The sequence below is a fragment of the Vespa crabro genome, chromosome 4, assembly GCF_910589235.1.
Source record: "Vespa crabro chromosome 4, iyVesCrab1.2, whole genome shotgun sequence".
NCBI classification, from domain to species: domain Eukaryota; kingdom Metazoa; phylum Arthropoda; class Insecta; order Hymenoptera; family Vespidae; genus Vespa; species Vespa crabro.
The window spans coordinates 4,274,934-4,288,212 of NC_060958.1; the positions used below are offsets into that span (position 1 = coordinate 4,274,934).

At 35.5% G+C, this 13,279-nt stretch overlaps 1 protein-coding gene across 7 annotated transcripts in view; it reads left to right on the plus strand.

The window, feature by feature from the left end:
• The first annotated feature begins 6,168 nt into the window (after positions 1–6,168).
• The window catches only part of LOC124423680 (protein tipE), a 16,673-nt gene continuing 9,562 nt past the window's right edge, over positions 6,169–13,279 (plus strand). Inside the window, exons 1-5 of one of the 7 annotated variants that reach the window (XM_046961713.1) lie at positions 6,169–6,307; positions 6,518–6,911; positions 8,768–9,093; positions 11,970–12,263; positions 12,517–12,710. In XM_046961713.1, the coding sequence (XP_046817669.1) occupies positions 8,889–9,093; positions 11,970–12,263; positions 12,517–12,710 (693 nt within the window). In that variant the 5' untranslated portion in view covers positions 6,169–6,307; positions 6,518–6,911; positions 8,768–8,888. Of the gene's footprint in view, positions 6,378–6,517; positions 6,912–8,767; positions 9,094–11,969; positions 12,264–12,516; positions 12,711–13,279 lie in introns of all 7 variants that reach the window. The other 6 variants (XM_046961714.1, XM_046961715.1, XM_046961720.1 and 3 more) reach the window with 6 other exon arrangements.

The following is a 13,279-nucleotide window of genomic DNA, read 5'->3' on the forward strand; positions in this document are numbered from 1 at the left end:
AATATACTCACGTAGATGACTCCTTTTCGTGGAAACGACGAAGAAGGCCCCTTTGGAAAATTCACTTTCCGCAGTCACGATACTCTGGCCTGGGGGAAACAAATATGGCGGTACGCGCACTGGAGCTGCGATGGCTCCACCTCGTTGTTGCCGTATTGTACCAAAAAATCAATACCCTCCGATTGAGTTCCAACCAACGCTACGAATACAACGATAGACGACAACGACGACGACTACAACGACGATGACGATGACGACAACAACGAGTACGGTGACGTTGACGATGTTTCTTGTTGAATGCATTACGGAGTGAGACTAACATTGATACAACAAAATAGCTCTGTTTCTCTCCCTCTCTCTTTCTTTCGTAAATTAGCGCGGGCGCAACCACTTTTCTACGAAGTCTTATCAACGAGAGAATGACTAATACTTTTTTGAAACGGACATCACCTCCTTCTTAACATTCCTTTCTCTTCTCTTGTCAAATCCCTCTTTCTCTTTTTTCTCCTTCTTCCAAAAAAATAGGGATCGTTCTTTGTGTAAAATGGAAATCGGAAAATCAATTTTTTCCCGATTGAAAAGCGTAAGAGAGTACTCGGTTGTTATTGTCTCTTATTGCTAATGTCTCGGGATACACTTTTGTCGTCTCGAATTTGCATGGGCCCCACGGCATAACTGTGATGTTTCTTTTTTTCTCTTTTTCTTTCTTTCCTCTTTTCTTTTTTTTCTTCTTTTTCTTTTACAGAGAGAAAGAGCACACTCCTTTTTACTCTTGGAAAAGAAGAGGAGTCGAGCGGAGGAGTATCAGAGTGTAAAATCGACCGCTTGATCGAGCATTGTCTTTTTTATTATCGTTTCGCTGCCACTTCAGTCAACTTATCTCTCTGTAATAGCTCTTTCTTTCTTTTTTTTTCTTTCTTTTATTCATTCTTTCTTTCTTTTTTTATTTTTTTTCGTTTTTTTTGGTTCTTCTTTTTTGTTCGTTTTTGATTCCACTTGTAATAATGATCGAATACGAATGAAAATTTGTATAGTTGTTTCCTTTCAAGTATATTAGACATCAAGTAAAGGCTAACCCTCTGGATATTGTTAGAAAATTAATAAGAATGAGAGCGGCGATGGGTTAAATGCAATCGGAAAAAAGAAAGAAAGAAATAGAGAGAGGGAGAGAGAGAGAGAGAGAGAGAAAGAGAAAGAAAAAGAAAGATAACTTATTAAAGTTTTAGGTTTGCCCGAGGAAACGATACGTCTATAGGGACATCGTGAGCATGTATATTCCTCGCTATAAATAGGTAACAGTTTCCAATATTGTCAATAAGGCGATCCATTCGTTGCAACTTCCTCGTCTCACCCTCCAATCCCAAGCGTTTCAATCTCTTCGTACAAAAATGCATCAAAAAGCATCTCTCTTTCTTTCTTTCTCGCCTTCCGATCAAGGATAAATCATGTTATTTTTTCTTCCTTTCTTCTTTCCCTTTTTTCTTTTTTCTTTTCTTTCTTTCTTTTTTCTTTATTTCTCAGATTATTCCTGACGACCTTCAGTCATCAGACGAAAATATGTTCGCTCAAACCTGGCACGTTTTTCTGCAATAGAATCTATTATTTAATCGTACTAATTTTATCTTACCCAATTCAGTGAAAACTTCGTAAATTAATTAGTTCGTTGTTTCGCCTTGAAGTCATTTTGATCTTTATGCATTTGGAGGAATGCATTTGGTGGAATGCATTCAGAGATAATCCAGGCTTCCGTCCGTAAACAACGAAGGTATCATGAGTTTGCGAAAGTCAAAGAGAGTCTCGAATAGAACGCGTTATTTCGAAGTTGAAACGAGAATGGCAGTAGTTATAGTGGGCACATTAAACTCGTTTCTGTTCTCTGAAAACGAATGATACGAACGTTACGTGAATATTAGAAATTTTCTAATCGATCGATTAAACGATTTGAAAAAAATTGAAAAATTTTCATTAACATATTAAAAATGATTAAATTTATGTATAAATTCAAGGAAATGATAACGATAGCGTAGTTGGTACAACATGCGAGTAATTTTGCTCGATTATTCTCGGAATAATTAAAGTTGAAATTCAGCCTTGTCATTTGCACGCGACGCGTTTGTTGAAGAGAGAGAGAGAGAGAGAGAGAGAGAGAGAGAGGGAGAGAGAGAGAGAGAGAGAGAGAGAGAGATAAACATAGAATAAGCTAAAGGATCATCGATAAATTCAATGAGGAACCTCGACAAGAAAGGAAAACATTTGGCCCATATTTCAGTTCATTGGCTCCGAGCCAATTTCACTCTGGTGTCGACTCATCAGAGGACAACCTCTTTCCAAAACGAAAACCGAATGATTTTCTAAGGTCAGCCCTGTCCCAGGGCATTGTAACTATTTTCGTCGTGGTAGTCTATCGCGACGTAAAGCGATCCCTCAATGCTTTTTGCCCTTTGATTTTACCTAACGCCTTAACCCTCGTTTGTCTTCAAAAATATGACTCGAAAGTGGGTAACAACTCGAATCAATGTTAATGGGGAAAGAAATACTTGTTTCTTTGCAAGAAATTTCTTTTATCGTTGCTAGTAGTAACTATTCGATTTCATTATCGAAAGCTTTCCGAAGATAGAGGAGTGCTTTTTAAAGAAATTAATCGGATGTATAGGTACTTACTTGGTTATTGATTTGCTAACCTTCTCTCGACTTGTTTACGATCCCATTATCCATATCTATTTCTTTTTCCTTTGTGAAGAGCTCTCGATGATGAAATTCGAGGAATAAGTTTTCGATACTGGGATACCTATTACAGTAGTATTACTAGCAGTAGTAGAAGCAAGCGTATAGTTGGACAAGTACATGAAGAAATTTCGAATGCTTTCTATTCAACGTAAAACACGAAATCTTTTCTGGAAATTGTTGATAACCTTGATTAAATATTACTTTCATCCGTTTGAAAACATTGAAATATGCCGAAGAAGATGCCGAAGAATATCGATTAATATCGTACGAATATATACATATATACATACATACATTATATAAAAATACATATATGTATAAGTATAGATATACGTACGTATATAACTCGTTACTTTCGATAATATCGTCATAATATTTTTCAATGCGAACGTTACGAAAGAAATCGATCGATATACTTTTCCATTTCTTACTAAAAATTGAAAAATATATAAAAAAAACTCGATCTGCGTTGAGTTTGTAAAACTTTATTAAATACTGCTAAGCTTACGGCAAGAAACACAAATGTCGTAGACATTTTTTTCGTCAGCTCATTGCCGAGGAAAGAGATTGAGGAAAAGGAAGAGAAGGAGGAGGATAAAGAAGTGGATGAGGAGGAGATGAATGAGGAGGAGGTGAATAAGGAGGATGGTCCGAATACCCAAGGGGTAACACGATGCTTCATAATAACGACCTCTTCTCTTTTTCCCTTTTCGCAATTCTTACAAAATAATCGACCCGTATAAGACGAATTTTTTTTTTTAAACAATCTTTGAGAGTGGAAAAAAAAGCAAAACCACAATGAATTTCTTTCTATCGTTTTTCTCTATTCTCTAACGTCTTCAACATTTTTCTTTCTATCTTCTTTTATACCGATCCTTCCGTTTCAACTTGTTTATCGTAATAACATTTTCTTTTAAATAACCCGTATTAACGATTTAAAGTTTCACAATGTAAAAAGAGAAAGCTTTTATTTCTCTATAAAGCATCGACGTATCGTAATAACATCGTGTATCGGGTTGTTCACGCGTCAACGTTATCAATGATCGATCATAGATGTTTTTAAATATCCGGTGTTAACCTATTAGCGCTTGAATCATCGTAAATATCTATATAAATAACAAGATTAAATGTTACCGTTCGAAAAAATTCTTTGTTTTTTTTTTTTAATAATTTATCTTTAGATTCGAGAAGTAAATAAGCAATGTAGCTTTGCGAAACATCTAAAACATCCTTAAGAACGTATATCAGGAGATATTGCAGGAGATATTTCGTTTTAGAGCAACGATCTCGGTATTCTCGAAAATTAGTCAAGTGTACTCGATTTTGAATTTATCAATGGTAGGGTAAAAATAAGGAAAGATCATGATAGAATGTTTTCGTTATTACGTTGCGCCAGCAGTAACTCGTTCTATAGATCTATTTTAATCGATCTTTCGATGCCCTATTGTTTGACTTGAAGAGAAAAAGAGAAAGAGAAAGAGAGAAAGAGAGAGAAAGGCTTTAGTGACTACCCACTTCATATTCGAGTGTTAACGAAAGCGGAGAACACTTGGTCGTACGTTGAAAGCACTGTATCTTTCGATCGATTGACAAAAGCTCACTGAAAGCTCGCGAAAAAACACGTGTTAAGTTCTCTCGTCTTAACAAAACAACTACTTACTCACTCACTTGAACGATCTTCAGTAGGGAAATATCGGTATTACATTTCTTACGTTTTTATTTATTTTCTTTTTTTTAACTCCTCATATATCTCGCGTTAAGTTAGAGATCTTAAGATTACATCTTTTTTCTTTTTTTTTTTTCTTCTTTTCGATATCTCTAGTCTCAGTGTAAAATCTTCGAGGGACACGCGATGAAGGCGATATCGCCGATGACGTATCGATTTATCAGCTTCACGGAAGAAATTAGGAATGAGAGGAAGAATAAAGAAAAGGGAGGAAACGAAGGAGAAAACAGTCTTCGAAGCAGAGTCTCTCAGAGCTTTATAATAGAGTTTGATGATCGCGAAATGAGAGCTTTATCCTCTTTTCCTCATCCCCCTTCCACCCTTTTTTCTCTCTTTTCTCCTTTCTCGCTTATCCCTCTTACTCCTCGTTCATATTTCGTTCTACTTTTAACCCAGAGTCACGTATCGTAACCATAATGGAAAGCGTGCTTAACATAGAACTAGACTTCTACTTCAATGTTTGTCCTTTTTAATGGCATTTGCACTATCTTTAACATGTTTTCATCGTTGACTGATTCATTGATTGATAAGACTCAATGCAGGAAACTGCATCAAAAGTGAATGAGAATATTTATTGAGATATGAAAGAGACAAGGGCGAAATGTAACAACCGACTATTGCGTTTTCGTATGATCCGTGGAATTAAAAAAAATTTGTGCGTTATTAATTTCAGAATAATTTAATTTTCATTAATCTTCAAGTTCCTTAAGATATCTTTTAACATTCACGTTAACAGTTGTTATTATTAATTATTTTAATGACACTTGTGCGCATGCAAAGGAATTCATTATAGTCACATTATATATATTTTACATATCAATTTATTTCTTTCTGTTTCTCTCTCTTTCTTTTCGTATTTAATAGATTTCCAATATTACATATAATACATATCATTGAATATACACATTTGTTCCTTATGAATCCGTTCGATATTTCCTGAGCGATTTGAAAAGGATTCAAGAACGTACATCGTCGTAGAGAAATGAAGATAAAAAAAATGAAAAAGAAAGACAAAAAGAGAGAAAGGGAGAAAGCTTCAATCGATTTAAACGAATAGAGGAAATCGTATCTCGAACCGATCGATAAAACGTTCTCGCTCTCATAAATCAAATTGTCATTGAAATCCTTTGGCGACTTTCCAAGAATGACCATTGGAGTTTATCACTTGGTATTTTTATACATTTCGAATTCTAGACGATATATTGAGATCGATTGTGATTGGAGAAAAATTCTTCTTTCTTTGAGAGAGAGAGAGAGAGAGAGAGAGAGAGAGAGAGAGAGACGTATGCGCGAATCAACATATTCGATAAAAAGGAAAACGAATTTATTTAGTGTCGAAATAAAAGAGGGAGTGTTTTCGTGTAAATGTTCTTCTGAATGAATTTTTACTAATCGATTTATTTAAAAAAAGAGCCGATGGAGGAAGAGGAAAAAGAGGAAGTGTCGTTACGACATCGGGGTAGGTAAAGAAGAAAGAAAGAAAGAAAGAGAAAAAGAAAATAAAAGGGGATGGAAAGGAGAAACGTAAGAGAAAAAAAAGAGGAGCTAGGAAGAAGCAGCTTACACGCGGGTGTTTCTGAGGTGGGAGCTTTCTGGTGATAGTGATGATGCTGGTGTTGGTGGTGCTGGTGCTGGCACTGGTACTAGTACTGATGGTGGTGGTAGTGGCGGCGGTCGATGCCACCAGATGCCGTCGTGGCGCCAGTGTCGGCAGAAAATAAGCTCGCCCAAAGGTACCCTCGACTGCAGTAGCCCGGCATCCGTCGGCGCTGCGGCCAGGGTTTCGGAAAAATATAAGAGCGGTGTGCTTTTATTACGTCCGTTCATTCGCGAACTCGCGAGACGATTGCGTCGGTACGAGATCAGATCCGTCGATCTCTTATTTTATCAAACGACGAATATCACTTTTGAGAAAAATAAATAAGTATATATATATATATATATATATATATATATATATATACATATATATATATACATATATATATATACGTATATATATACATATATATATATATACATACATATATATATATATATATATATATATATATATATATATAGAGAGAGAGAGAGAGAGAGAGAGAGAAAAAGGAAGGATAGAAATATATAAGTGGAAAGGTGAGACCACGAAAAAGGATAGAAGATAAAGGAAGTCCGTTTGACATGAGGATTGTCTCGAAGAAGTAACCCTCTTGTTAATTAATCAAATGGTTAATTAATCAAAGTGAGACATAGACGGACAAATGCTCACCGTGAATAGTAGTATCGCGTAGTGAAGAGAGGAGAAGCCGGGTGGACGAGGGGAAGAAGGTTGGACGCGCGAGGGCAGCCCAGAAGGGAGAAAGAGAACGAAAGAGAAAGAAAAAGAGAGAGACAGAGAGAACACAGGATGCGGGGGCACAGGAAGAGGGCGCCAAGCCCCGTCGATTTCTCTTCTTCTTCTTCTTCATAGGGGGTACCGTTTCCTGCAAAAAATAAGAAAAAAATAAAAAAAAACAAGAAAACAAGAAAAAAAAAAGAAAAGAAATAAATTAAAAGAAGAAAGGAATAGCTCTCGAGCTTTTACCTTCTACTTTCGACCTACGTCGACACACGTCGTCTCATCTCGTCTCGTTTCTTAACGTATCATTTCGCGTCTCGTTGTCCTGGGAAAAACGAATATTTCTCTTCGTTTGAATTTTACGATACCCGCTAATTCGAATCCTTTGAAATAAAAAGATATTTTTAGAAACGATTAGAAATCTTCGATTCCCTTTCGTTTACGATGCAACGCATACTTTCTTTCCTTTTCTATTTTATTTACATTTTATCGACCTGCGTTATCAAAACTTAAGTTCACTTTAATACGAGTTTTCTTTCATATGTTTTAGAAAGAAATCGTTTTCTAGCTCATCGATTTTTACCTTTTTACCTTTTTAAATAATTTAAGTTGTGGTGGCAATGTCGAGCAAATAACGTATCAACTTTTTTCTCGTTATTTTCATTGCGTTTTGATATTAAATTAGAAACGTTTTGGTCGTTACGTAAATTTCAGGTATATGTATGTATACATATATAAATATATACATATATAAATATATACATATATATATATATAAGGTATATGTATGTATATATATTTGTACATACGTAACGATGTAGTGAAAGCGTGCTCTGCGTGCTCCACTTTCGAGTCGGCCGAACGCGTTGACACGCTCGATCGAGCGTAATGAATTAGTTGTGGCTTTGCATACCTCCAAATCTGCGGGACCAATCCGTTTCTTCGTTAGAAGGCAACGGAAGAAAAAGAAATAAAAAGTAACGAGGATCCGAGGGAATACTTGACCCCGAAAATGAAACGATAAACGATAAGCTTAATATGCCAATCAAGGAAATCTTGAATATTTCCTAGCCGCGTTGGCTGTATAATCGGTTCAAATTTAATCCTGATTTTCTTTTAAAAATATCTAAACAATGTAAGTCCCATCGCTAATCGATCTACGTCGTTTAACTTGTCGAAAGCTCGAAGGAACATTGAGAAACACAAGACCAAGACGATCCTATAAAATCAGTTTTGTTTTAAGTGTCCCTTTTTATTTCTTTTCATTTCTTTTTTTTTTTTTGTTTCTTCAAAAGCGAAAGAGCACAAGATTTCTTTCAGTAGCGAAGAAAGAATTTGAAATATGAGGCAGTAAAGTAGAGACCTTAAAGGCGATCTGTAAACTCGAGCTATATGGAGAGCTCGCAAAACATCGCTTTATTAGATATTGCATATCTCTCTCTATTTCCATCTATAGATTATTTACCAAATATCGATATTCACTCGTTTATACATATCTACATATATATATATATATATAGGAAAAAAAGGAACGATAAAAGGTTCAATGATATCATAAGATTCGATCATTGGAATATCACGTATATCTCGATACAAAGGAATACATTTAATCGATCAAATTAATCAATCGATTTCGATGCACAACTCATTGACTAAATTCTTGTCGTTAATGTTAAAAACATAAAAAAAAAATTAAAATAACAAAATAAAAATACAAAAATTATTAGAAAAAGAAAACAAGAAGAAAATATAAAATAAAATAAAAGAAAAACGTATCCCTCTTGGCAAAAAGGTCGAAAGTACGATAGGATATCGATTCGAGAAATTTCGGAGATAAAGGAGCGTCTCATTTATTTATATACATATACATATATATACATATATATATATATATATATATATAATATATATATATATACGTTTAAAAAAAAATTAAAAAAAAAAAGAGAAAAAAAAGGAATAAGAAAGAAAACAATCCCGTCCAAACGCAGATCTTCTGCTTCGCCTCTTCGACGTCTTGTGTAACGGCGGAGCTGAATACAACGAGTCGAGGACGACAAGGAAGAGAAGGAATCTCCTTACTGAAACGAGCACTGCCGTTTGTTCTCCGACATGGCGGACGAAAAGGAGAAGCAGACGTTCCTGCAGAAATTGCTGTTCTACACGACCGCGTTCTTCATCCTCCTCAGCACCTTCAGCCTCTTCGCCTTCCTCTTCTTGGTCCCCTTCGTCATCGACCCCGCCTTCACTACTATCTTCATGCAGTTCGACACTCGGCCCGCCGAGTGTGTCACCATCGACGTTGAGTCCAGGAGAGGTGAAACATTCGATCTTCTTCCCTCTCTTTCTCTTCCATCCCCTCTCTCTCTTTCTCTTTCTTTTTTTCTCTGTATCATTGATTCGCATTTTTCTTTCTTACCTTTCAAAATCGAGTTAGCTGTCCCCTTGTATCGTTCGTTCTGTCGTTGTTTTTCTATTTCGTTGCATGTATTCCAGATTTCCTGTGTTTCTTTGAGGAGAACAAAAATATATATATATACGAAGGACTTTGTTCTATGAATAAATCATTTGTAACGGATCTTTAAAGTACTTGAATAATTTCTCTCGTATTTCATGTATTGATGAGAAACATTTCTTTGTCCAAAAAAAAATAGATGAAAGCTTTTGTGACGAGCTTGATTGACAAAGAAGTCATCGATAATAAATGTAAATAAGGAATTTTTATTTTATACTTTTAAAAAATATGATATCAGTACGTTTGATTTCAAACACTGTTTTCAAAGAAACAATATGAATAGTATATAAATTTAAGTCAAATAAATATTCTCAAAGTATTTCATTTTATCTCAGTTCGTCGAGTTAACTATAAGAATTATTTCAAGTACATTCTATTACATAGGTTATTATATGTATCTACTATCAGTTAATCGCTTTTTTATGTGAAGCTGAGCAAACTTGATACATATGTTCCAATATTGATGACAGTAATATGTTAAAAGGCACATGATATTAAATAATTAAACATCAATGGATTACAACTTTTTGTTTTTAATTTCATTTTTAATGAACAAAGTCCTTTGTAAATATTGATTCGTTTGATGTAATATTAATCGTTCGTATTAAACATCGAGTGTTTTGTTCCGTCCTATAAAGGCAAAAGCGTGATTAAACGTTCATTTTACATATATCAAATCATGTAATTATTTCATATATTATAGAAACGTTGCTTTTTAGATAAATAGACAAATCTTTGTCGTTAGAAATGGTTGTACGAAGGGGTTCACTTATTATTGTATCCGATTCGTTTACCAACGTTAATGATCGTCTTCTTAGTGGAAAAATTTCTGTTCATTTTTATTGAGACACGTCTGGAACGAACAAAGGATCAACAATGAATTTTTTAATAAAAAAAATTTGTTTTGAAAAAAATCGAACAGAAAAATGTCGAAAAAATTTCTTTCCAAATAAACGTTTTATAAAAACGTTTGACTCGACTCTCAATCTAGCCGTGCCTTTACATTTTCCAAGTATCTTCGTTCTTCTCGTATATACATGAGATTGAATTAATAGAACACGAACACGTGTGCATGCGATAGCTTCAAATATTCCACGATTCGTCGTTTTCTTTGTATTTGTCAGAGCATGTGCGTGTGTGTGTGTGTGTATAATATAATTATATATATATATATATATATATATATATATATATATATACATCTATATATATATGGAGATATATATACTTACTTATGTATGTATGTATGTCTCGTGCAATTCTCTGAGTTACTTCCGGAATGCATGAAAAGTCCCTATCTCTTTATCTTTCTCTCTCTCTCTATGTATATATATTTATATATATATACATATATATATATGTATATATGTATGTACATATGTATGTATATAGATATATAGATATATCTCTCTCCTTTCTTCGTTGAATTTTTGTTTGAAAAAAGTTTAATGAACGAACGAACTCGTACCACACGAACGATTTTCTTTGCTATCAGGGTTCTCCGCCACTTGTGCCGATCTTGTTATCACGGATCAAAGAATCTACCGCCATCATTATAACCATAGAAACGATTTATAATGATAGAATGAAACCTCAACGTTTTTTTTTTTTTTTTTTGATGGAACATTTTCAACGCTTTTTTCTTATTTTTTCTTTTTTTTTAAGCATTAATAAGACCGACATCGATAATAAAGAATTAATGATTTGGAATAAAAGAGATAGATAAATAAAGAGAAAGAGAAAGAGAGAGAAAGAGAGAGAGAGAGAAAGAGAAAGAAAGAAAAGATCTTTAAATGATAGGAATTAAGATCGACGCAACTGGTTTTGAATTCTTTTTACTCATGATATCTAAGCTGGTTTCAAATGATCCATATATTTATTCGTGCCCCGCAGTACTTTTTCGCTGTTTTGTTAACCCTCATTCTAATACACTTGACTTCACTCTCGAATATCATCGTATATAGAGAAGGGGGCTAGGTGAGAGTGAGTGGTTATAGTACAATCGAGTACTCGACTTTTTTGCTACTCGATGTCTAGACAACTCGACGTATATGTTAGGTACCTTCGGAGAACGTCGATAAGCAACTTAAGATCTCGGGATCTCATTAAAGTGAATGATCGTTTGATATTAGAGTGTATGATCGGTACATGATCATGTCAGTTCTTATTGTCTTTCATTATTTGCTCATTCTCGTGATTTTTTTTTCGAAAGAATTCTCAATTAAACGTAGTTATTCGTATTCCTCCCATTGTTTTCTTATACGAATAAAATGATCAAGCTGATCCTTTCAAAAGAAATTCTTTAACGAATAGATCGTAACAAGATTGTTTATATAGTCAGGGATAATTCGCATCTAAATGACGAAAATCTCGTTTGTGTGCCCATTTCTTATATATTTCTTAATTCTTATTATCTACGTACGTACGTAATGTCTTCGTTATTATCCTCGAGATCACAATCGTGTGATCGCTTTATCGTTCAATCTCTCTATTATTCGTCAAAATTATTATTAGGTATTTGAGAATAGATATCGATCGTTTTCGAATCGTCAATCATTCCTCCGATCGTTTTTCGTCTCTCGATGTTATTTCGGCTAACTCGTTTGACTTAGTATCGAAGCTACGAGTGGTCTCGCGACGTTCTTATTCCATGAACGTACGTTGATCGTTGAGTTCAGGTACGAGCAACTGCTCATGGACATCATGTAGAGAGGGTTGCACCAAGGAGTTGTATGATTGCACGCAAATACGCGTCAACTACAAGCTACCGATTAATACATCCTCCGAGGATGAAGCTGGACCATTTGAGGGAGGCAGAGCGGTAGGAGGTGTCGAGGACGACGAAGACAGTACGAGGTTAAAAAAACCGCGTTATGAACGGGCTCCCAGAGACTACGATTACATCGAAGATCTCGACGATGAAGATTTCGCCGAGGACGACGATGCAGGACTGCCAAAACCCTTTCCTACAGGTACAAACCTGCACCCGGTGTCCTTCGTTAGTCTCAAATTCATCTCTCTCTCTCTCTTTCTGTCTCTCTTTCTCTTTTTCTCTCTCTCTCTCTCTCTCTTTCTCTGTCTCTTAAACAAACAAATCATCATTTGAAACTCACGAGAGAACGAAGGACAACCGTTAGAACACAACTCTTTTGGAAGCTCTTTACTTAACGTCTCTCAGCAGCCAAGTAAGATCGTTGCTCGGCGATAACGAAACGAAGTTCGCAGGTCTCATGGGCAACGACTCCGAGTGGTACTTCACTGGGGCCAAGCTGTTCCCGAACGTAAAAGGCTGTGGATACCCTCCAGTGCTGAATTGCAGTATTTTCTACCAGCAGTATGCCAACATAGGGCATAACTTTAGCTGTTACTACTCCAAAGTGGATCCCGGAATAGTCATCAGCGAACTCGACATGTGGCAGGTCTCTCCACGCTTTCGCATTCTCATTTAACGTTTGTGTCTTTTTTCCATATTTAAACCCTTTCTTCCATCCCCCTGCCCTCCACTCACTCCAACATCAACGCTTTCCCTTCTCTAATTTTTCTACACAAGTTTCCAATTTTATTCTCCTTCTTCTAGCCTGTGCGTGTACGTATGGTTTATGTGATCCACGTGAAAGAAAATGAGGTCACTTTGTTTGTCGCACAGAAAACGATCGAACGCGACGACCTCGACAGGTTAGGTTATGTGATAACACACGTGAACGTATTGCCTACGTATTTCGATCCTTATCCTCTCCTTTGCCTCAGTTTTACCTCGAAAATTTTCTTTAGGAGTTATTATCGTCGAAGAAAAATCAACGGGATCAAAAACGTACTACTGGTCGGTCGGTCGGTTAGTGTATGTAAGCTGATAGTCGGGATTATCGTTGACTCGTACTACTGCGATTTCAAAGAAAAACCTCTAGAAGCAAACAAGAACGAAATACTTTATTAATACCTCGATAAATTCTATTACCACGAAAATGATACTCGACGAACAAAATTCGCA